This window comes from Leopardus geoffroyi, chromosome D1, assembly GCF_018350155.1.
Source record: "Leopardus geoffroyi isolate Oge1 chromosome D1, O.geoffroyi_Oge1_pat1.0, whole genome shotgun sequence".
Classification (NCBI taxonomy): Eukaryota; Metazoa; Chordata; class Mammalia; order Carnivora; family Felidae; genus Leopardus; species Leopardus geoffroyi.
Genome location: NC_059329.1, coordinates 45523363 through 45545436, shown reverse-complemented (window position 1 = coordinate 45545436; position 22074 = coordinate 45523363). Strand labels below are relative to the sequence as shown.

Here is a 22074-nt window from a genome sequence, read left to right as displayed (position 1 = left end):
ATATCTCAAAACATGTTATCTTAGCATAAAATTTTTTATTGTTCTAGATGCAAAGATGGTTTGAAAGGATTTACATTCTCTGCCCTCAGGTAAGTAACGTATTTTATTTAACTTCATGTTAAGAAAGAATTTGCAAGTTAACTTTTTCAAAAAGTAATACCATTACACATATTATAAGAGATATTTATCTACTCAGTTTTCTAGCCCAAAATAATTGTAGAAGTCACAAAGTCACTTTTGTGATGTTTCATTAAAAGAGTAACTTACTAGATTTCTTTTCCCCTAAAACCCAGTCAATTACCAAATACTTTCGGGGCCTATTGTGTACCTCAATCATTGGATATTAGAAAAGAATTACAAGAACTCTCTCTTTAAGGAGCTTTGGAAAGACAAAGCTACACATGGACAATGATTGCAAAATTAAATACTGAATTCTGTGGTACCACAGTCTGGACTTCATTTGGGCAGGGCTCATGTCAGACACATTTTGGATTCTTAGCTTCACTAGAGTCACTAGAATCTGCTTTTCACCCTGTAGCCCATCTCTTACCGTAGTTATTGGCAGATGGTAGATAACTGTGGAAACGTTGGTTAGCACCAATATTGTATATTATAGTTCACCAAGCATTTTCACATCGATTAGAAAATTTTCACAACAGTTCTGTGAGATGGGTATTTTTATGCCCACGTGTCACGAAGAAGAAATTGAGGCTTAAGAATGCTTGACTAATTTAATGTTCACACATGACTGTATATATATACTTACTTGAAACCCAATGCTCTTCTATTTTGTGTCATAAATGTTGCCTATTTTGTTCTCCTAAGTACATACGGTAGATGCTTAGTGAACATTAACAGTGTAGTATTCATTGTAAGTATAGGAGGGAAAAGAGTGGATTTCAATACTAGAAGATTTATTTTGAAGATCAAATGAGTTAATGCGTGAAAAATGTTTAGAACTGTGCATGGCACACAGTGCTCAAGAAATGTTGGCTATTTATTATTATTCTTAAAAAAATTTTTTTAATGTTTATTTTTAAGAGAGACAGAGACAGAACATGAGCGGGGGGGTGGGGATGGGGCAGAGAGAGGGAGGGAAACACAGAATCCTAAGCAGGCTCCGGGCTTTGAGCTGTCAGCACAAAGCCCGACGTGGGGCTCAAACCCACGAACCATGAGATCATGACCTGAGCCAAAGTTGGACACTTAACTGACTGAGCCACCCAGGCGCTTCCTATTACATTAGTACTCTTATGGGGATAAGCCTTAAAGTGTACTTGAAGGGTAGCTTTAGAGAACTAGAAGGGAAGGGAAGAGCCTTCTGGGTGGAAGGGAATTATGTTAGCAAAAGCATGAAAATTATAAACCTGAAATGTGAAGTAAGAATGGGAATTTAATTGGCATGAAAAGCTTATATTAGGGATTATAAGGTGTTTTTTTGTTTTTTTTTTTTATGATGAATCAAGCAGGGCCACATTATGGAAGACCTGAACAACAACACGAAAAGAAGACAGATTTGAATTTGATAAGATGAGCAGTAAGGGTCCACTAAAGGTTTTTGAGCAGGGTAGTTGACATTGTTTCAGAAAGATTAGTCTGGCCACAGTATTTGGGACCTTGTATAAAGAAAGAACAAGAAAGAAGAAAGATGAAATGAAAAGGACTGAGATTGGGTGATAGTGGAGGATTAAAGAGAGAGAGGCAAAGTTGAGACGTGCAGTAGAAGAAAATGAAGACCTAATGCCCGATAGTTTCCTTTTTTCTCTTTCCCTCCAATCCTTGGTAGGAGCCAAGTGTTGAAAACCTAAGTACCTGACAAAAGGTACTATTAACAGAAAATCAGATGGCATGCATGCGACAAGACTAGTTTGGGAGGGGACAGATCGAGTCCACTGTTTGAATATCTTTGGTTGTGAAAACTCTGTAGTAGCAATAACTAAGTATACACAGCAGTGATTTCTTCATATTATATTCTTCATTAAAAAATGATGGGGGCTCCTGGGTGGCTCAGTCAGTTGAGCATTTGACTTTGGCTCAGGTCATGATCTCATGCTTTGTGGGTTCAAGCCCCAGGTTGGGCTCTGTGCTGACAGCTCAGAGCCTGGAGCCTGCTTTGGATTCTGGGTCTCCCTCTCTCTGCCCCTGCCACACTCACACTCTGTCTCTGTCTCTCTCTCTCAAAAATAAATAAACGTTAAAAAAATTTTTTTACAGATGATGAAACATTTTAGAAAATAACTTGTTGTTGTTGCTGTTGTTGCACTGGCTGTAATGGATTCTGTGTTAAATTGAAAGTTTATAACAAAACCAAAAGTTGGTTTTCGTAAAGAGAAAACTTAGCCTTTTCTCCCATGTCTCTCCTTAGGCTCCCAGAATCCTTACAAAAACTTAAAATGTGTCAGATATTTTTGTGTCTCTTCTTCAAACCCACTTAAAATGAAGGACTGGGCTGGACTTGTTGTACTTAGAATTTTCTCTGTATTAGAGGAAAATGTTCTGGAAAAAAATGGTTATTACTTATTGCTTAAAGTTTAGTAGAAGTTATGAGAGTAGATAGAAAGAGTCGAGTAGAACCAAAGGGGAAGAGCCAGTTCAGGAGCCTTAAGGTATAGTAAGCCTGGATCAACATAGTTTAATACTTAGAAGTATATACAGCTTGGTGGTTAAGAACCCAGGATTTAGAGTCAGACAATTCTGATTTCAAATAGTTACTGTTACTGGCTGTGGGCAAGGTTTCATGCTTACTCTCATGGAAATTATGGCACCTAGTTTGTAGTGTTGCTATGAGGGTTAAATGATTCAATATCACTACTGTACCTATCATTTAGTAAATGCTCCGAAAATGCTAATTATTACTATAGTCACTCATTCAATATATATTAATTAAATATTTACTGTGTGCCAGACACTATACCAGTCATTAGGGTATAATAGCAAAGAAGATGTACAGAGTCTCTCAAGACCCCACAGTTTAACGGGGAACGTAGCCTACTAACAAGGTGCGTCTACTATTGGGAATTTATTGGGACATGATAGCACAAAGGAAGGATTGCTAACTCACTCCAGATTAGGCAGAGACAGCTTCTCTGAGGAAGTTACCTCTAATCTGAGATGGTCAGTCCTGGCTAAAAGAGCAACAGTGTTATGAACAGTGTAAGAGAGATTATTATAACTGTTCCAACGTAGTTTTTATCTTGTTCATAAAGAACAGTAGTACAGATCTTAAATTGTCCATGCACACCCATGAATAAGAACCAAATTCTTTTGGAGTAAGAGCTACTTAGACTGCACAACTGCCATCTTGTGGCACACAATCTCATTGCATATCCCTTATGATTTAATAAGCCAGATGTTTTATCAAGTTTGTCCTAACAAACTTGGGTTGCAGTTGATAGTAATAGCTGTTTTTCACCTCTCTTTTCTGAGTGTTTACATTTTCTTACTGTGTTTGTCATAGGTCCCACGTTCCAGAACCTTAGTGTAGTATTATTGATCCCTAGTTTTTGTTTGCATTTTAAGGTATTTCCTGAAAGTTCGGCAGGTAGAGTTCTCTTGGGAAAGCTTAGTTATTCTTTAAAAGAGCAATGACTCTTATAATGAAGGTACAAACAGCAAAAATGAAAACAGATAAAGGATACTGATTGAGGGATATCTAATGGTGGCAACTCTTTCATTCTTCCTTTCTTTTTTTCCCCTACTTTTCTTTTCGCATTGTCTTTGGGAAAAAAATAGTCTAGTTTTAATGAGATAAGAATAGTGTCTTCTCCTTGATACTAAGTTTCTCCAAAGATAAATAAATAGATTAGGATTACATGGAATTTTAGGTTTTCTAATGAAATTTTGTGAGAATACATGGACTCTTGACTGTTTTATGATCCTCATTCTTCAGCTCCCTCCATTTCCCTGAGTATTGTTATATGAATTTCTACCACAATGTGGCTATTTTATGACTCAAAGTGATGGGATATAACTTTATACTGAAAAATGAGAAACTCATTCAGTTGTAACTATTAGTAGAATTTAGAGCAAAAATAGAATTTTTGTGATCAATTAGTAGACCCAAGAAAATATTTCACTTGCTTCTTTGAAAAAACTTTAAGGTGTGTAATATCTTTAAAAAGTAGTGACTTAAGTTAAAACAGTGTGTCATAAAAGCTCTATGCTATATTTTACTTGGTTAATTTGATTTTAAAATACCTGCATTGTTGAGAGTTTAGGAAGATGGTGGAGTAGGAGGACCCTGAGCTCACCTCATCCCATGTTTACAACTAGATATCATCCACATCTGTGTAAAATAACAGAAAGCAATCCAACTACTGACAGAACAAACTCCATAACTAAATGTAGAGAAGAAGCCACATTGAGGAAATTAGGAAGGGCAGAAACAGTGGTTGGGAGCTGCCCACAGAAGAGAGGGAACTGTGGGTGCAGAGAGGTCAAAGAAACGGTCTTGCTTTCTCACACTTGGGAGCCCAAACTGGGAAGATGAATCCCCATAACATCTGGCTTTGAAAATCAGAGGTGCTGAATTCTATGGGTTTGTATAACTAGCAGGATTTAGAGCCTGGGGCTTAAAAAAGTCAGCTGACTCAGTGCTGGGCAAGATGGGAGGGTGAGTGATAGCTGGGTCTTGCCCTTAAAAAGACCATAGACAACCTAGAAGCTACAGTTTGCACAGTGCCTGGGACAAATGGGAGGGAGGAAGGTCTCCTTGTAGTGATTTCAAGTGTGTTGGGGGACTTCTCTGAGAACAAAGGAGCTGTCAGGCACCATTTTCCTCATCTGCCCCACAGCATAAACACAGGGCCACCTGTGGGAGGTGTTGCACAGACACTTGCTATCTAACCTGCTAGCGATGTGCCTTGCCCATGTGTTCTCCTGAAGACTGGCCCACTCCAAGCCTGCTGGCCTCAGTCCTGGGCTCTGTGTAGATTTTGCTAACACCACCATCCCACCTCTGAGCCATCCTGCAGTCCTGCCTCCTCAGAGCTTGCAGCCAGAGTCTCACTAACACCACAGATAGCAAGCAAAGGCCACATCAGGCACAGAGTTGTAAAGACGTCTGGACTAAAAGAAAGTGACTCAGACACAACAGCAGGACACAAGCAACACAAACAGGAGATTCCCCTGAAGCACCAGATTCTGGTGAACAGGGGACACTGCATTGTAAGGCCCTACAGGACCTCTTTTTCATAAAGGCACTACTTTCCAGAGTAGAAGATGTAGCTGACTTTCTTAACACAGACAAACCAACACAGAGTGATAGACAAAGTGAGGAAACAGAGGAATATGTTCCAAATGAAAAACAGGACAAAATCACAGCAGGAGATTAAGTAAAACAAAAATAATATGCTTGATAGAAAATTTGAAGTAATGACCATAAAGGTACTCACTGGACTTCACAAAAGGGTAGGGGACATCAATGAGACCCTTGCCAAAGAGCTAAAAAGTAACATATCAGAGATGAAGAACTCAATAAATGAAATTAAAAATACAAGAGATGGAATAAATAGTAGGCTGTAGAAAGCAGAGGAGCCTATAAGTGACCTGGAGGATAGAGTAATGGAAAGCAATCGAGATGAATAGGTGAGAGACAAGTAAATACTGTATGAGAATAGACTTAGAAAATTCAGTGACTCCATCAAGTGTAATAGCATTCACAGTATAGGGATCTCAGAAGGAAAAGAGAGAAAGGGACACAGAAAATGTATTTGAAGTAATAATAGCTGAAAACTTCCCAAATCTTGCTGGAGGAGGGGGTGGGGGCGGGGCGGGGAACAGAGATCCTGATTCAGGAGCCATATAGATCCCCCAACAAATTCAACCTAAGGAGGTCCACACCAAGACACATCATAATTAAGATGATACAAAAAAATAGTGATAAAGAAAGAATTTTAAGATTACAAGAGCAAAGGAGACAGTTACATACAAAGGAAATCTGTTAAGGCTATCAGCTGATTTTTTAACAGACACTTTGCACACCAGAAGGTACTGGCATGATATATTCAAAGTGCTCATAGTGAAATGTCTTCAGCCAAGAATACTCTATCCAGCAAAGCAGTCATTAAGAATAGTAGAAGGAGTTTCCCAGACAAAAGTTAAAAGAATTTATGACGACTCCACCAGCCCTACAAGAAATGCTCAGGGGGACTTTGTAAAAGGAAAAACAAAAACCGTAAGTAAGAGTGAGAAGAAATGAGAAGTACACACACAAAAATAAAAACAGAAAGTATATCTAAAAATCAGTCAAGAGAAGCACAAAATCAAAGGTTGTATGATACCAAATATCTGAAATGTGGAGAGGAGAGGAATAAAGAATGAGTTCAAAAGTAAGCAACCATCAGCTTAATATAGACTCATATGGAGAAGGTGTTATGTATAAACCTAATGGTAACTACAAATCAAAAAGCGGTAATAGATTTGTAAAAAATAAAGAGTAAGGAATCCAAGTATTTTTCTATAAAAAGCCAAGAAATCATGAAAGAAGAGAGCAAGAGAAGAAAGGAACAGAGAGGAACTACAAAACAACCATAAAACATGTAACAAAATGGCAATAAATACATGCATACCAATAATTACTTTGAATGTAAATGGATTAAATATTCCAGTCAAAAGACATGGTGAGCACAACACTATGAAACTAGAAATCAACCACAAGAAAAAACATGGAAAGCACATAAATACATGGAGGTTTAATAACATGCTATTAAACAATGAATGGGTCAACCAAGAAATCAAAGATGAAATTAAAAAATACTTGAAGACAAATGAAAATGCAAACACAACAGTCCAAAATCTGGGATATAACAAAAACTGTTTATAGCAATACAGGCCTACCTCAGAAGCAAGAAAAATCCCAAGTAACCTAACCACACATCTAAAGGAACTAAAGAAAGAACAACAAACAAAACCCAAAACCAACAGAGGGAAGGAAATAATAAAGATTAGAGCAGAAAAAAACAAAATAAAAACTAAAAATACCAACAAAACAGCTCAGTGAAACCAGGAGCCAGTTCTTTGAAAAGATCAAAAAATTGATAAACCTTTAGCTAGATTCATTAAAAGAGAGAGAGAGAGAGAGAGGACTCAAAACAATAGAATTCGAACTGGGAGAGATAACAACCAACACCACTGAAATACAAAAGATTGTAAGAGAATATTGTGAAAAATTATATGCTAACAAATGGGACAACCTAGAGGAAATGGATAAATTCCTAGAACATATAAACTGCCAAAATTGAATCAAGAAGAAATAGAAAATTTGAACAGATCGATTACCAGCAATGAAATTGAATCACTAATCAAAAAACTCCCAGCAAACAAAAGTCCAGGACTAGATGCCTTCACAGGTGGATTCTACCAAACATTTAAAGAAGAGTTAATACCTATTCTTCTCAAACTATTCCAAAAAATAGAAGAGGAAGGAAAACTTCTTAATTCATTCTACGAAGCCAGTATTACTCTGATACCAAAACTAGATAAAGACACTACAAAAAAAGAGAACTACAGGCCAATATCTCTGTTGAACATAGATGCAAACATCCTCAACTAAATATTAGCAAACCAAACCCAATGATACTTTAAAAAATCACGCACCACAGGGGCACCTGGATGGCTCAGTCGGTTAAGTGTCTGACTTCAGTTCAGGTCATGATCTCACAGTTCGTGAGTTTGAGCCCCGCATCGGGCTCTGTGCTGACAGCTTAGAGCCTGGAGCCTGCTTTGAATTCTGTGTCTCCCTCTCTTTCTTTTCCAACCCTGCTCATGCTCTGTCTCTCTCTCCTTCAAAAATAAATAAAAACATTAAAAAAAATTTAAAAAAATCATGTACCACAATCCAGTGGGATTTTTTCCTGGGATGCAAGAGTGGTTCAGTGAGTTTCATCATATCATTAAAAGAAGGGATAAAAAATCATTTCAATAGATGCAGAAAAAGCATTTTCTAAAGTAGAAGATCCATTCATGATAAAAAAAAAAAAACTCAAAAAATAGGATTAGAGGGAACACCACAACATAGTAAAGGCCATATATGAAAAACCCACAGCTAACATTTCACTCAGTGGCAAAAAATGGAGAGCGTTTTTCCCCTAAGGTTAAGAACAAGATGGGGAAGTCCACTCTTCCCGCTCATATTTAACAAGTACTGGAATGCCTATCCATAGTGATCAGAAAAGAAGAAGGAAGAAAAGGCATCCAAATTGGTAAGGAAGAAATAAAACTTTCACTATTTGCAGGCAACATGATACTATATATAAAAAACCTTAAAGACTCCATCTAAAAACTACCAGAACTGATAAATGAATTCAGTGAGGTTGTAGGGTACCAAATCAACATACAAAAATTCATGGTATTTTTATTTACTAATAGTGAAGCAACAGAAAGAAAAGTTAAGATAGCAATCCCATTTACAGTTGCACCAAAGGTAATAAAATACCTAAGAATAAATTTAACCAAGGAGGTGAAAGACTTGTATTCTATAAAATACAGAATACATATTTTTAGAAAACTATAAGACTTGTATTCTATAAAATATAGAATACATATTTTTAGAAAACTATAAAATGTTGGTAAAAGATATTTAAGATGACACAAACAAATGGATGACACAAACTGATGCTCATGGGTCAGAAGAATAAATATTGTAACAGTGTCTTTACTGCCCAAAGCAGTCTACAGATTTAATGCAATCCCTATCAAAATATCAACAACATTTTTCACAGAACTATAACAAATAGTCCTAAAATTTGCATGGAACCACAGAAGACCCCAAATAGCCAAAACAATCTTGAAAAAACAAAGCAAAGCTGGAGGTGTCACAATTCCAGACTTCAAGTTATTACAAAGCTGTAATAATCAAAACAGTATGGTACTGGCACAAAAATAGGCACATAGATCGTTGGAACAGAATAGGGAGCACAGAAATAAGCCCATGTTTATATGGTCAATTAATGTTTGAGAAAGGAGGAAAGAATACACGATGGGAAAAAGCCTCTTCATAAATGGTGTTGAGAAAACTAAACAGCAACATGCAAAAGAATGAAACTAGACCACTGGCTTACACCATACACAAAGATAAATTCAAAAGGACCTAAATGTGAGACATGAAACCATAAAAATCCTAGAAGAGAGCACAGGCAGTAACTTCTCTGACATCGGACATAGCAACTTTTTCTAGATTTGTCTCCCAAGGCAAGGGAAGAAAAAACAGAAACAAAACTGTTGCGACTACATCAAATAAAAAGCTTCTGTACAGCAAAGGCAATAATAAACAAAACTAAAAGCTTACAGAGTGGGAGAAGATATTTGCAAGTGACATATTTGATAAAGGGTTAGTATCCAAAATACTAAGAACTTATATAAAGAACTTATATATAAAGAACTTATATATAAAGAATATAAAGAACTTATATATAAAGAATATAAAGAACTATATATAAAGAACTTATATATAAAGAATATAAAGAACTTATATAACTCAACACCCAAAAAACAAATAATTCAATTAAAAAGTGGGCAGATGAGAGGCACCTGGGTGGCTCAGTTGGTTGAATGTCCGACTCTTGGTTTCCACTCAGGTCATGATCTCAGGTTCATGGGATCAAGCTCTGCATCAGGCTCTGTGCTGACAGTGTGGAGCCTGCTTAGGATTCTTTCTCCCCCTCTCTTTCTGTCCCTTCCCCGCTCGTGCTCTCTCTCAATATAAATAAATAAAGATTTTTTAAAAAGTGAGCAGACGACATAAACAGACATTTCTCCAGAGAAGACATCCAGATGGTCAACAGATACATGAAAAGATGCTCACATCACTGATCATCAGGGGAATGCAAATCAGAACCACAATGAGATATCACCTCACACTTGTCAGAATGGCTAAAATCAATAACACAAGAAACAAAAGGTGTTGGTGTTCCTATTTCTCCAAATAGGAACCCTCTTGCACTGTTGGTGGGAATGCAAACTGGCACAGCCACTTTGGAAAACAGTATGGAGATTCCTCAGAAAGTTAAAAAATGGAGCTACCCTACAATCTAGTAATCATAGTACTGAGTATTTGCCCCCAAAAATGGAAAAACATTAATTTAAAGGCATACATGCACCTTATGTGTATTGCAGCATTACTTACACTAGCCAAATTATGGGAGCAGCCCAAGTGTCCATCAACTGATGAGTGAATAGAGAAATGGTGTATACATATAATCGAATATTATTTAGCCACAAAAAAGAATGCAGTTTTGCCATTTGCAACAACATGAATGGAGCTAGAGAGTATAATTAATGCTAAGTAGCCAGTCAGAAAAAGACAAATACTATATTATTTTACTCATATGTGGAATTTGGGAAACAAAAACAAATGATCAAAGGAAAAAAAGGAAAGAAAGAGAGACAAACCAAGAAGTAGAAACTTAACTAAGCAGAGAACAAACTGATGGTTACCATAGAGCAGGTGGGTTGTGGGCATTGGGTGAAACACATGAAGGGTATTAAGAGTACACTTACCATGATGAGCACTGACTAATGTACAGAACTGTGGAGTCACTATATTGTACACCTGAAACTAATATGACACTGTATGTTAACTATCCTGGAATTAAAAGAAAAAACTTAGTGGAAGAATTTGTATTATGAAAGAAATGGCTGTCAACATTTATGAAGCATTCAGAGTTTTAAAGCTTGTATTTCTAAAGGATAAGATTTTATGTAAATTTTGAAAAATCTTATTTTAAATAAGGTACTATCCAAAATGTATTTGTATATTAACAAAGTCAAGTTTTTTGTTTTGTTTTGTTTTGTTTTTTAAGGTGAAAAATTCTTCACATTGTGCTCTTTTCTTTAGGTTTATTGTAGGGAAGGAAGAAATTCCCACACATTCTTACTCACCAGAAGTGGCATATGCAAAAGTGGAACAGAAGACAGAGAAACATGAGGAAAAGCCAAGAAGAATGAATGTAATTGCTCTAATCAGGAAACTTGTGGATTCAGTGTAAGTTCTTTATCTTGATACTTAGCACACTTTGTCACTGTTTTCTATATTTGTACCATGTCAAAGTGTTTTTGTTTTCTTTTCAGTGATGATGTATTTTTTTTTTTGCAAAAAACAATGCATAGAGTTTTATAAAAGGCACATAATAGCAAGTCAATGTTATTTATTATTTTTTCTGGACTATAGACCATCATATGGTCTTTTTAATAGATTTATATGAACTTATAATGGTTTTCTGTGTCTAACTAGGCAGAGTTGCAGGAGGCTGGAATGGGGAACTTCGGGAAACAGATTAATATGTGCTAATCAAATATGCTAAGTGTAGGAAGGAGAAAGAAAAGTTCTGGGAGAGATTCAAGAAGATATAGGTACAAGGAGCAAACCTTAAGTAAAGGGTTTTGTTTTTGTTTTTGTTTTTGCAAGAGTGGAAATGTTCAGGGCTTTAGAAATGGAATAAGATAACTTTATTTGTATATTATACAAATAAGTCTGAATTTCATACAAATATTTGTATTTCTAGTATAGATATTGAAGAAAATTAATTTAATGATTTAAAATTAGAACATTAGTTAATAAAAATAATCTTGGTAGTGATATTTGAGAGAGTATCGAATGAATAACCAATATAGAAAGTTAGACATCGGTTATAGGAAGCTGAAGTGGGAATCAGAAGACCTATGTTAGACTCTCATTTTACCCCTTGCTGGCTTTGTGACTTTGGGCAAGTGATTTAACCACTCTGGATCCTAAAGTGCTCATCTGTTAACTTGGGTTAACGATCTTTGTTAAGGAATGTTGTATGCATTAAATGAAATAACATGTGAGTGGCCTCACATACGTGAGCACAGTGTAGGTACTCAGAATTTTTACTGAATTTAAAGAGTTTGTCTTCATTTTAGTATACACCACATGCAGAAGGTAAGAGGCAAGGAAAGGATAACAGATGGCAGGAATAATTGTGGTAGTGAACTTTTTAAAAGAATTTTATGTATATCTTTTTTTCTTGTTTTGATTTTTTCATCATGATAAGTATACTCCTTAATCCCCCATTACCTGTTTCATCCATCCCCCCATCCCCCCATTCACCTCCCCTCTAGTAACCATCAGTTTGTTCTCTATAGTTAAGAGACTGTTTTTTGGTTTTTCTCTTTTTCCTTTTTTTCCCCTTTGCTCATTTATTTTTTTGTTTCCTAAATTCCGCATATGCGCAATATCATATGGCTAAATAATATTGCACTGTGTGTGTACACACACACGCACATACATACATACCGCCTCTTCTTTATCCATTCATCGATAAACACTTGGGCTGCTCCCATAATTTGGCTACTGTAAATACCATTGCAATAAACATAGAAGTGCATATATCCCTTTGAATTAGTGTTTTTGTAATTTTGGGGTAAATATCCAGTGGTGTGATTGGTAGTGAACTTCTTAAGTAAGTTCAAAATAGTTATGAATCACCTAAGTGGAGAAAAGAGAGAGGGAATCCCTATTCATGGATATCATGTTCACCAAGAATCAGAGGGAAGTGCAGAGAATGTATTATGTGGATGAATGATACCTTGGGTATCAGAGCTAATCAGGTCGTGGTAGAACTTGTCAGAGTACCCACTGCTGTGAAAGCAGATGCAGGGTAATGCATAAGCAGAGCAGATAAGACAGGAGATGGGGAGTCCAGGTTTTGAGAAGTTTTAAGAACAGACTAAGGAAAGATTAAATGACAGTATAGCTGCTATCAGAATTTAACTTCACTAGCAAAGAGAGTTTAACAATCTCTGTGTAGTTCCAGTAGCACTGGCTGAAGAATGTCTTTGAAGAGGACACTTAGAAGTATGAAGAGTGATGGTTTACATATGGCCACCCTTCTCTGATTTACCTCTTTTAGGCTCCAGCTTTAAGCCCTCAACTTCACATGGCCAGACATGTCCCATCATTCTAATGACATAAGGGCTACGGTCAGTAGGAACTACTGCTGTCATCCTTGTGTATGAAAGGCTGCCTGCATACTCCAGCTGTGGCTCAGAATTGGATTTCCCAAAAGGTTTTGCTAATCAGTTTGCAAATGGAATTAGAGAGACCTTGAGCCAGAATATTACTCTACAAATTATTATCAACAAGAAAGTTAATGTAACCATGAAGATAATTAACTGCAGTCTGCAAGAGTTATAAAGACTACTCATTTTGGAACATGAATTCTTCAGAGGGAAAGGGGGAGAGCTAGACCCATGTTAGATATGTTACTTACTTTTTTAAGCCTCGAGTGAATGTATATATAGTCCTGGAGTCAGCATCTTCAGTGTCTTGAACAGTAGTCTTCCTTGCAGAAAGGTTTACTAAACACAAGAGGACCAAGTGGTTTGTAGTCAAATCACAAATAACCTACTTTTGAATTCCCACATGATCTATTTCTATATTTATTTTTAAAATTGAATTTTGAATTCTAATACTCTATCATGTTTCTTTTCCAGATGTTTTCTTTCAAATATAATTAAGTATACATTCCAGTAACCTGAGCACTTTCCATTATGATTTTTGCTCAAGTACTGACTTCATGGATGATTTATGACTGTTATGCTCTACAGTAAGCAACTTAAAGCTTCCAAAAGATTTGGCAGAGTATAGAGATAATATATACATATTTTTCATACTTAGTCACAAATATTTACCAATGTTTTTTCTGTTCCACATTTAAGTATTTTGACTGCAGTCACATATTTTATGCACTGTGTCAAATGCTGAACTGCAAAGAAAAAAAATCTGTTATATTTGCTTTTTTATGTCCCAAGAAACCAAAAGATGTATGCATTTAAATACAAGTAGGTAATATTTTCTCCTTTTTAGGTTACAGAGTTTTAAGCACATATATACACATACACATATATAAACACATAATTTGTTATTTGTGTTTTATTTCAGATGTAAGCATGGACCAAGGCATAGATGTTGCAAACACTATGAAGATAATTGCATCTCTTATTGCATTAAAGTAAGTATATGAAAGTATCACTTTATTCGCTGCAGGAAATATGTATAGAAATAACTTTATAATTAAAACATGATTTCAAAGTAAATGGAAAAATTGACAATAATTGCTATTATGCTTTGCATTTGACTTGGGAAATAAGGAATTTGTGAAAATTAGGTAACAATTTAGCTTTTAGTATTCACTTACCAGATCCTTTGTTAAATAATTTTAAAATCTGCTTATTTAAAAATTAGTGTTAAAATTTCAAAGCAGAAGAGAAGCTGAAGCAACCATAGCAAAAAAGACAGAAAAAGAAAGGTATTAAAATTTGTACTTTGTAATGTATTCTCATTAGAATACATTTTAGATCAAGGTCCCTGGAGTATGCTGTGTACTAGTGGGTGAGCAGTCTCATACATAACACTGTGCACAAGCTGGTACGGTGGCATTTGGTGTTGGACTTGTAAAGTTGTTACGTTTTTTAAGGCATGGATGTAACTGGAGCATGTCCACAGTTGCTCTATATGAAGGAAGTTAGCTATGCCCACTGGCATAAATTCTTCACTCCGTAATAGTGTAGTAGAGTGTCTCTCCTCGCCCATCCCCCATTCTGTGCCTGTCATCCCCCCATCCTCCATTGCCACCAACTCTGGGACGGAAGTTATTTTAATTGCAGTTAGTCTGGCACAGGTGGCACCATCTGCTACAAGTTCTTTGGTTGTGGATGAGGCTCTCACAATCCTGATACTTCAAAAAGTTTATGTTCTTCCTTATAATGTCTTATCCCCACTCAGTTGATGATGAGAAGAGCAGAGTTGTACAGCATCCCCAACAGGTAGCCTTCCGGGGGAGCCTCGGTGGCTCAATAGGTTAGGTGTCTGTCTTCAGCTCAGGTCATGATCTCACAGTTCGGTTTGTGGGTTCAAGCCTTGCGTTGGGCTCTGTGTTGACAGCTTGGAACCTGGAGCCTGCTTTGGATTCTGAGTCTCCCTTTCTTTCTGTGCACCACCCCCCCCGCCTCAAAAATAAATTTAAAAAGGTTAAATTTTTTTTTAATAATAATAGTAATAAAAAAAAAAAAAGACAGCCTCTCAGCAGTCATTCTGGGAGAGAGGGATTGTATCACATTAGTGCTTATGAACATGAGTGCCTGTGATCTAATGTTGATGGTGGCATTTGCCTAAGCCAACACTTACCTTAGAGTCCCCAAGGATATGACCAGAGGTTAAAGCAGTAGAGTATTTTTTCACTTGTGCAGTGGTTTCTGATACACTGCTTCTAAATCTGATTTTCTGCCCCACTTTTAAAATGGGGAGGAGAGCAACGTTGCTGGCAGCCTCAGGGTCTGCCAGCTCCCAGAGTCATTATTTCCTCCAACTGGACGTACTGCTAATTCAAGGGAAGACTTCAGGAGGGTAACTAAGAGAAATATTCTGATTAAATCAGATGTATTTGATAAAGTTTGGGAAGAGGGGAAGTGATATTAAAAATTATCTGGGAATGTTACGGAGAATTACTGAGGATTGAAGAAATCTAGTCATTGTGTCAGCAAATGTGTACCAATACTATAAACTTGGCAATTTTCATATAAATTGGAGTAATATGTCTGTGAATGTAAAATTATTTGGAAACCTGTAGGTGAGGAATTTACACCATAAATATAGTAAATATATTTTGACAGTGTACCTCATTATTCCATCAGCTCAGTTACACCACATGTTAAATCATATCCCTGAGGAAATATACAAATTACTTTCCCCTCAACTCACTATGCTCCATTCACACTTTTTGTTGGTTCCTCATACCTGCCAGTCTCTGTTTTGTCTTTGTGCTTTCTGTCCAAGCTATCTGAAATGTTTTCATCATGCCAGCTCCTCTTTTCTATTTTTTTTTTAATTTTTTTTTTTCAACGTTTATTTATTTTTGGGACAGAGAGAGACAGAGCATGAACGGGGGAGGGGCAGAGAGAGAGGGAGACACAGAATCGGAAACAGGCTCCAGGCTCTGAGCCATCAGCCCAGAGCCTGATGCGGGGCTCGAACTCACGGACCGCGAGATCGTGACCTGGCTGAAGTCGGACGCTTAACCGACTGCGCCACCCAGGCGCCCCTTTACTGTCTGTTTAAATGACACATCCTCCATCGCTTTCCCTTATCACCCAATTTAATATAGGCTGCCTGTTAATTTCCCTCCTAGAGTCTTGATTATTTCCTGCATAAACTTACACTAATCTGTAGTTATTTTGTTTGTTCACTGACTTATGTGCTCCTCCTCATGAGCATGAAACTTCATAAACATTCATAAACATGAATTTTTAAAATACTTTTCTTTCAGATAACATTTGGTTTTGTGCTAATAAGAATTTTTCAGTCTGTCAGTAAGAAGTGATGTTTAAATTTCATTTCCCTAAATACTGAAATGAAATTGACCAGCACTAGTCATCCTCTCTGTTCTTTTTTGCCCTATAAATAGTTGGAGGTGATATGGGAAAATGTTGGCAGCAAGTATGCCTTTGTAGTGCATTTGCTTTTTCAAGTTTTGCTTAGTGTACCTTAAAAACTACCGATTCTTAGAGATGTTTTGGCCTGACACAGTTGAGCATAGAAATAAAAACCTAGGTATAATTTTTTTTTCTGGAAAATTCTTTTAACCTGATCATTTAAAAAGTTGATACCAAAGGTCTAAAAATAAAGTTATTTTTTTCTGTCAAAAGAATTCCTGCTTACACCAGTTATTAAGAAGAGTACACTATTGGGGCGCCTGGGTGGCTCAGTCAGTTAAGTAAGTGTCTGACTTCGGCTCAGGTCATGATTTCGTGGTTCGTGAGTTTGAGCCCCACGTGGGACTCTGTGATGATAGTTCAGAGTCTGGAGCCTGCTTCAGATTCTGTTTCCCTCTCTCTCTGCCCCTCCCCCACTCACACTCTATGTTTCTCAAAAATAAATAAACATAAAAAAAGAAAAAAAAGAAAAGTACCCTGTTAAAATTTCCAAAACACATTGGTTTTGTAAACTATTTTTTTGGAATTTCATTGCTTTTGTTCCTAAAATTCAGTTGTTGTTTAGGAATCATAAATCCTGGTTATTGTTAACAGAATGTCAAGAAATGGAAGTTTGTTGCATAGACAAGTTTGGCCAGTGCTTGTGAGACTTCCAAGGTTTTGAAAATCAAAGAAAGTGTAATCACTGAAAAATTTTACCCTTATTTTAAGGTAATTGTTTTAAAATTATTTGAGGTCTTAGGACTTAATTTTGAAAATGCTTTGATATAAACTTGTGTTATTTATTTATTTATTTTTGAGTTCTGTTTTAATTCTAAACCAGTAAAATTTATATCTGTCAGACTTAAATATTTGGATGTAAATCAGAATTTTATCCCAATTTTCTCTAGGGTTTCATCAGAATGTTTAGCGTGGGATACTTGATCCAGTGCTGCCTCCGAATTCCCTCTGCATTTCGGCATCTGTTTACACAGCCATCCCGGCTATTTTCTCTCTTCTACAATAAAGAAAACTTCCAGCTCGGAGCTTTTCTGGGCTCTTTTGTTAGTATATACAAGGTAAGGCTTTCAGCAGAGGAGAGAAAAATGGGAAATAAATTACATGGCTATTATTAGAATGAGATATGGCCTTAACCCATCTATCATTTTTTAATGCTTCTTTCTGTTGTATTCATAAATGTTTTAATGTCTCCAAGTATATATACAATATATATTGGGAATTGAGGTTGGAAAAATTTCTTTTAAAATGTTATTTAATGTGCTTCAAAGTGTAGATATACTTGCATTTATATATAATATGAAAGATTTTCGAAGACTTACTTTTTTTTCAGTAATGTAGATACTGAAAAATTTTAACTTATATTTCTAACATCAAAAATGATATTAATATATCTGGTCTCTTTGTTTTTCTTGATCATACTTACTGAACATAACATCATATGTTATTAATTTAAACATATTTCAGACCCTTTTAGCTGATATCAACACTTGATAGAGCCAGTAAAGATTTTCTGTTGTGACTTACGTAAGAAATGACTTGTTATCCCTCTTTGATCTACTCACTATTCCTACTACACTCTCTCAAATAACCATTGTTAACATTCTTCCACCATTTCTGCATGTTCCTATAAACATACCAGCACATGTATAAGCACACACCTAAACACATATGTAAGGATCATCCATGACATAGTATTCTGAAATTTTAAGTAATGGCCTTTTGTTTAATGGGGATCACTCATATATAAGTCATACTACTGACATTTTATTAAGCATCTAAAATTTAGACTATAAACCTAAACGTAGTTTCCAAATGGTAAAATATGTTAACTAAGGTTGACTATATGCAAACACCCACACATTGTTTTTAAAGTGAAAAAAAATAATAATAATAATAGTGCAGGGAAACTTGAATTCTGGAGTCATTTTGGGTAAGATGGTTATGTATCATTTTATGTAAAAGTTTATTTATATAAGGCACATATAGGGGAAGTATTTTTAAATGGAAAGGAGAACAGTAGTAGCAAATGGTAAGCTATAGTTAATTACTTGTTATGAAGTATTACTAATATTGAAAATATTTTCAATAGTTTTGATTAGGAAACATTACTGTCTTTGAATATACAAGAGTTAAATAGGACAGAATATTCGTAACTTTATATGTTCATATTCTTTTTCATTTCTTATGTCGTAGTGTTTATGTTAATTCTTAACATAAACCCTAAGTGTCGCATGTGGATTGTCTCCCAACATTTTTATCCCAAATTGGTTATTCTCCACCATCCAGCATATCATTTGTTTGCTTTAATTTCTGTTACTATTTATTTGCTCAGGTAATACAAACTAATGGTATTAAATTATAGAAAAATACAACCGGGTCAGAAAATCCCTTATAAAAAAAATGGTACAGTGTGTTCCAAAGCCATATGGGATTTAAAATAAAATTGTCAATGCCATTAACGTCTTTATAAGGATGTAATTGGGAGAAGGGCAGAGCAACAATTCGTATTTCTTCAGTGTCTTCTCAGGGAATGGACTCTTTTTTCATTTTGTAATGTTCTTCTTTATTTCTGGTAATATTCCTTGCTCTGAAGTCTACAATGTATGATATTAATATGGCTATTCCAGTTTTCCTTTGATTATATTTGATAGTACATTGTTTCTGTCCTTTTACCTTAGTCTTAACTGTGTCTTCAGTTTAAAGGTTGATTCTTTTAGATGACATGTAGTTGGTTCTTCCTTTTTTATCCAAGTTGATAATCTCTGTCTATTAATTGGTATGTTTAAGCTATTTACATTTAATGTACTTTTTGATAATGGTATAGTTTAAATCTACCTCTTGCTAATTGTTTTGTATTTTTTCCATTGTTTTTTTCCTTTTTATTCCTCCTGGATTTTTTAAAAAAAATTATGTATTTAGTTTTTTATTTTTGTTTTTTGTATTTTTGTATTCTATCTTCACTCTTGGCTTACTATTTATACCTCTTTTTTAATTCAGTGACTGCCTTAACATTTATAATAAGCATTGTAAATTCATCAGTTATTGTTTTCAAATATTATGCCACTTCATGTATAGTGTATGACTCTTAGAATACTGTACCTCAAATTCTTCCTTCTCATCCTTTGTGGTATACGTTTATCTTTTCATGTGTTATAAACCCCATGATCTATTGTTACCATTTTTGTTTTAGACCAAGAGTTAGAAAACGTTTTCTGTAATTGGCTAGATGATAACTGTTTCAAGCTTTGTGGCTGATATGGTTAGTCTCTGTCATAACTACTCTATTATGCTGTTGTAGTGTGAAAGCAACCATAGACAATATATAAATAAAGGAGCATAGTTATGTTCTTTTTTTTTAAAGCTTATTTGTTTATTTTTCAAAGCGAGAGAGAGCACAAGTGAGGCAAGGGCAGAGAGAGGGAAGAGAAAGAGAATCCTAAGCAGGCTCTGCACTGTCAGCCCAAAGCCCAACACAGGGCTTGAACTCATGAGCTGTGAGATCATGACCTGACCCAAAATCAAGACTTGGACGTTTAACCGACTGAGCCACCCATAGCTATGTTCTAATAAAACTTTGTCACACTTCAATTAGAATTTCATTTTATTTTTACATGTCTCAAAGTATTACAATTTTATTTTATCCATTGAGAAGTGTAAAAACATTCTTAGCTCATGAACCACATACAAACAGTTGGCAAGCCAGATTTGGCTAGTGGGCCATATTTTATGACCACTGCTTTAGATAGTTATTATTATTATTATTATTATTATTATTATTAATTTTTGATAGAGAGAGACAGAGACAGAGCGCTAGCAGAAGAGGTGAAGAGAGAGATGAAGACACAGAATCTGAAGCAGGTTCCAGGCTCTGAACTGTCAGCACAGAGCCCGATACAGGGCTCAAACTCATGAACCATGAAGTCATGACCTGAGCTGAAGTTGGATGCTTAAATGACTAAGCCACCCAAGCACCCCTTCTTTGATAGTTCTTTTGATAGTTCTTCTTTTGATAGTTTATTTTTATATAAAGAAATGATATTTAAAAAAATGTCTTCTAAGTTTATCTTCATTTTGCCATCTTCAGAGCTCCTCATTTCTTTTTTCAGATCTAAATGATACTATATTCCTTCTGCCTGCAAAATTACCTTTTACCATTTATGAAAATTCATCACTTACAGAGCTACTATGTGGGTCTCAGTATTTATCTACCGGAAAAAGTCTTTATTTCACCATTATATTGAAAAATACTTTCTCTGAGTATGGAATTCTGGCTTAGAGTTATAGTGTATTTGATTTTTCTTCTTATTACAGTGGGAGTGATTCTACATCTAGGCAAAGGAAAATTTATGCCTTCATTTTGGAAAATAATTACAATAAAAATATTTATATTTTTTTTAAAGTTTGTTAAATTTATTTTGATACAGAGAGAGTGCACAAGCAGGGTAGGGACAGAGACAGAGAAGAGAGAGAGAGAGAATACCAAGCAGGCTTTGCATTGTCAGCACAGAACCCTATGTGGGACTTGATCTCACGAACCGTGAGATCATGAACTGAGCCAAAATCAAGAGTCAGATGCTTAATTGACAGAACCACCCAGGTGCCCTGACAATAAAAATATTATGTATAATTTCTTAATAGAGTCTATCCAGAACAATAACTTTATAACAGGTTATTGTTGATAGTTTTCCAACTCATATATTTAAAATAGTTTGATTTAGATCACCAATTTGCCATCAAGGTCTGCTAGTGACTCACTCATTATAGATGTTACATGCATGTTTTCTAGAAATGAAACAACTGAAGTCACTGCATTTTTTTCTTGATGTAGGGTACTAGTTGCTTCCTGCGCTGGGTCAGAAACCTGGATGATGAATTGCATGCTATTATAGCTGGTAAGGCAATGATAACACAAGAGTTACTGCTGTTGCATCAATCCGTGGTAGGAATGACTCAGAAATAGTTTCCAAATTCATCTGATTTCTGTATAACTCTTTTTCTCCATAATAGAATCCCTACTGAGGGACCAGTCCACACATTTTGTATGTGCCAAGTTGAACATACCCAGGCATTCTTGCCATCTGATGTTTTGAAATGGCAATATAATGACTTGGGTATCTGGCCTGCTACAGGCCGGGAATCCTAGGGAATGTGTTATAAAAGAACATAAAACTCAAAAAATTTGGTGACTAATGGAAGCACAGTTATATTGCTTGAAGCATTCTGGTTTTGCCACTGGCAAGTGACATATATTTTAATCATATATATTTTTATTTTTAAAGAACTTAATTAGTTTCATAAAAATAAGAACTCAAGATTAACATTTTCTGCAAGTACAGCATACATGCTACGTAAGTAAAATTGACAGTTTACAGATATTTATTAGTGATATTCCTGCTACCAGTATTCCGGGTCTCCCTCTGCCTTTGTTTCCCATTTATGGAACAAAGGCAGTACTACGGAGAGAAGTTTGATGATATCACTAAAAGTAATTTGAGCTGTTAGAAGAATTGATTAATAAATATTTTCACTTAAAATGAGAAATGGTATCAATAACCTTTAAAAATTATTTTTGAAAATCATTGTATTTGTTAAGACTACTGTTTTTAAAGTTATATTTAGAATATA

The 22074-nt window shown here is 35.5% G+C and overlaps 1 protein-coding gene across 2 annotated transcripts in view; it reads left to right on the top strand.

The window, feature by feature from the left end:
* Positions 1 to 22074, top strand: part of TMEM135 (transmembrane protein 135) — a 264516-nt gene that overhangs the window by 226435 nt on the left and 16007 nt on the right. For both annotated transcript variants that reach the window (XM_045483689.1, XM_045483690.1), the window contains 5 exons: positions 48 to 89; positions 10835 to 10981; positions 13901 to 13970; positions 17340 to 17507; positions 21278 to 21341. In XM_045483689.1, the coding sequence (XP_045339645.1) occupies positions 48 to 89; positions 10835 to 10981; positions 13901 to 13970; positions 17340 to 17507; positions 21278 to 21341 (491 nt within the window). The remainder of the gene's footprint in view (positions 1 to 47; positions 90 to 10834; positions 10982 to 13900; positions 13971 to 17339; positions 17508 to 21277; positions 21342 to 22074) is intronic.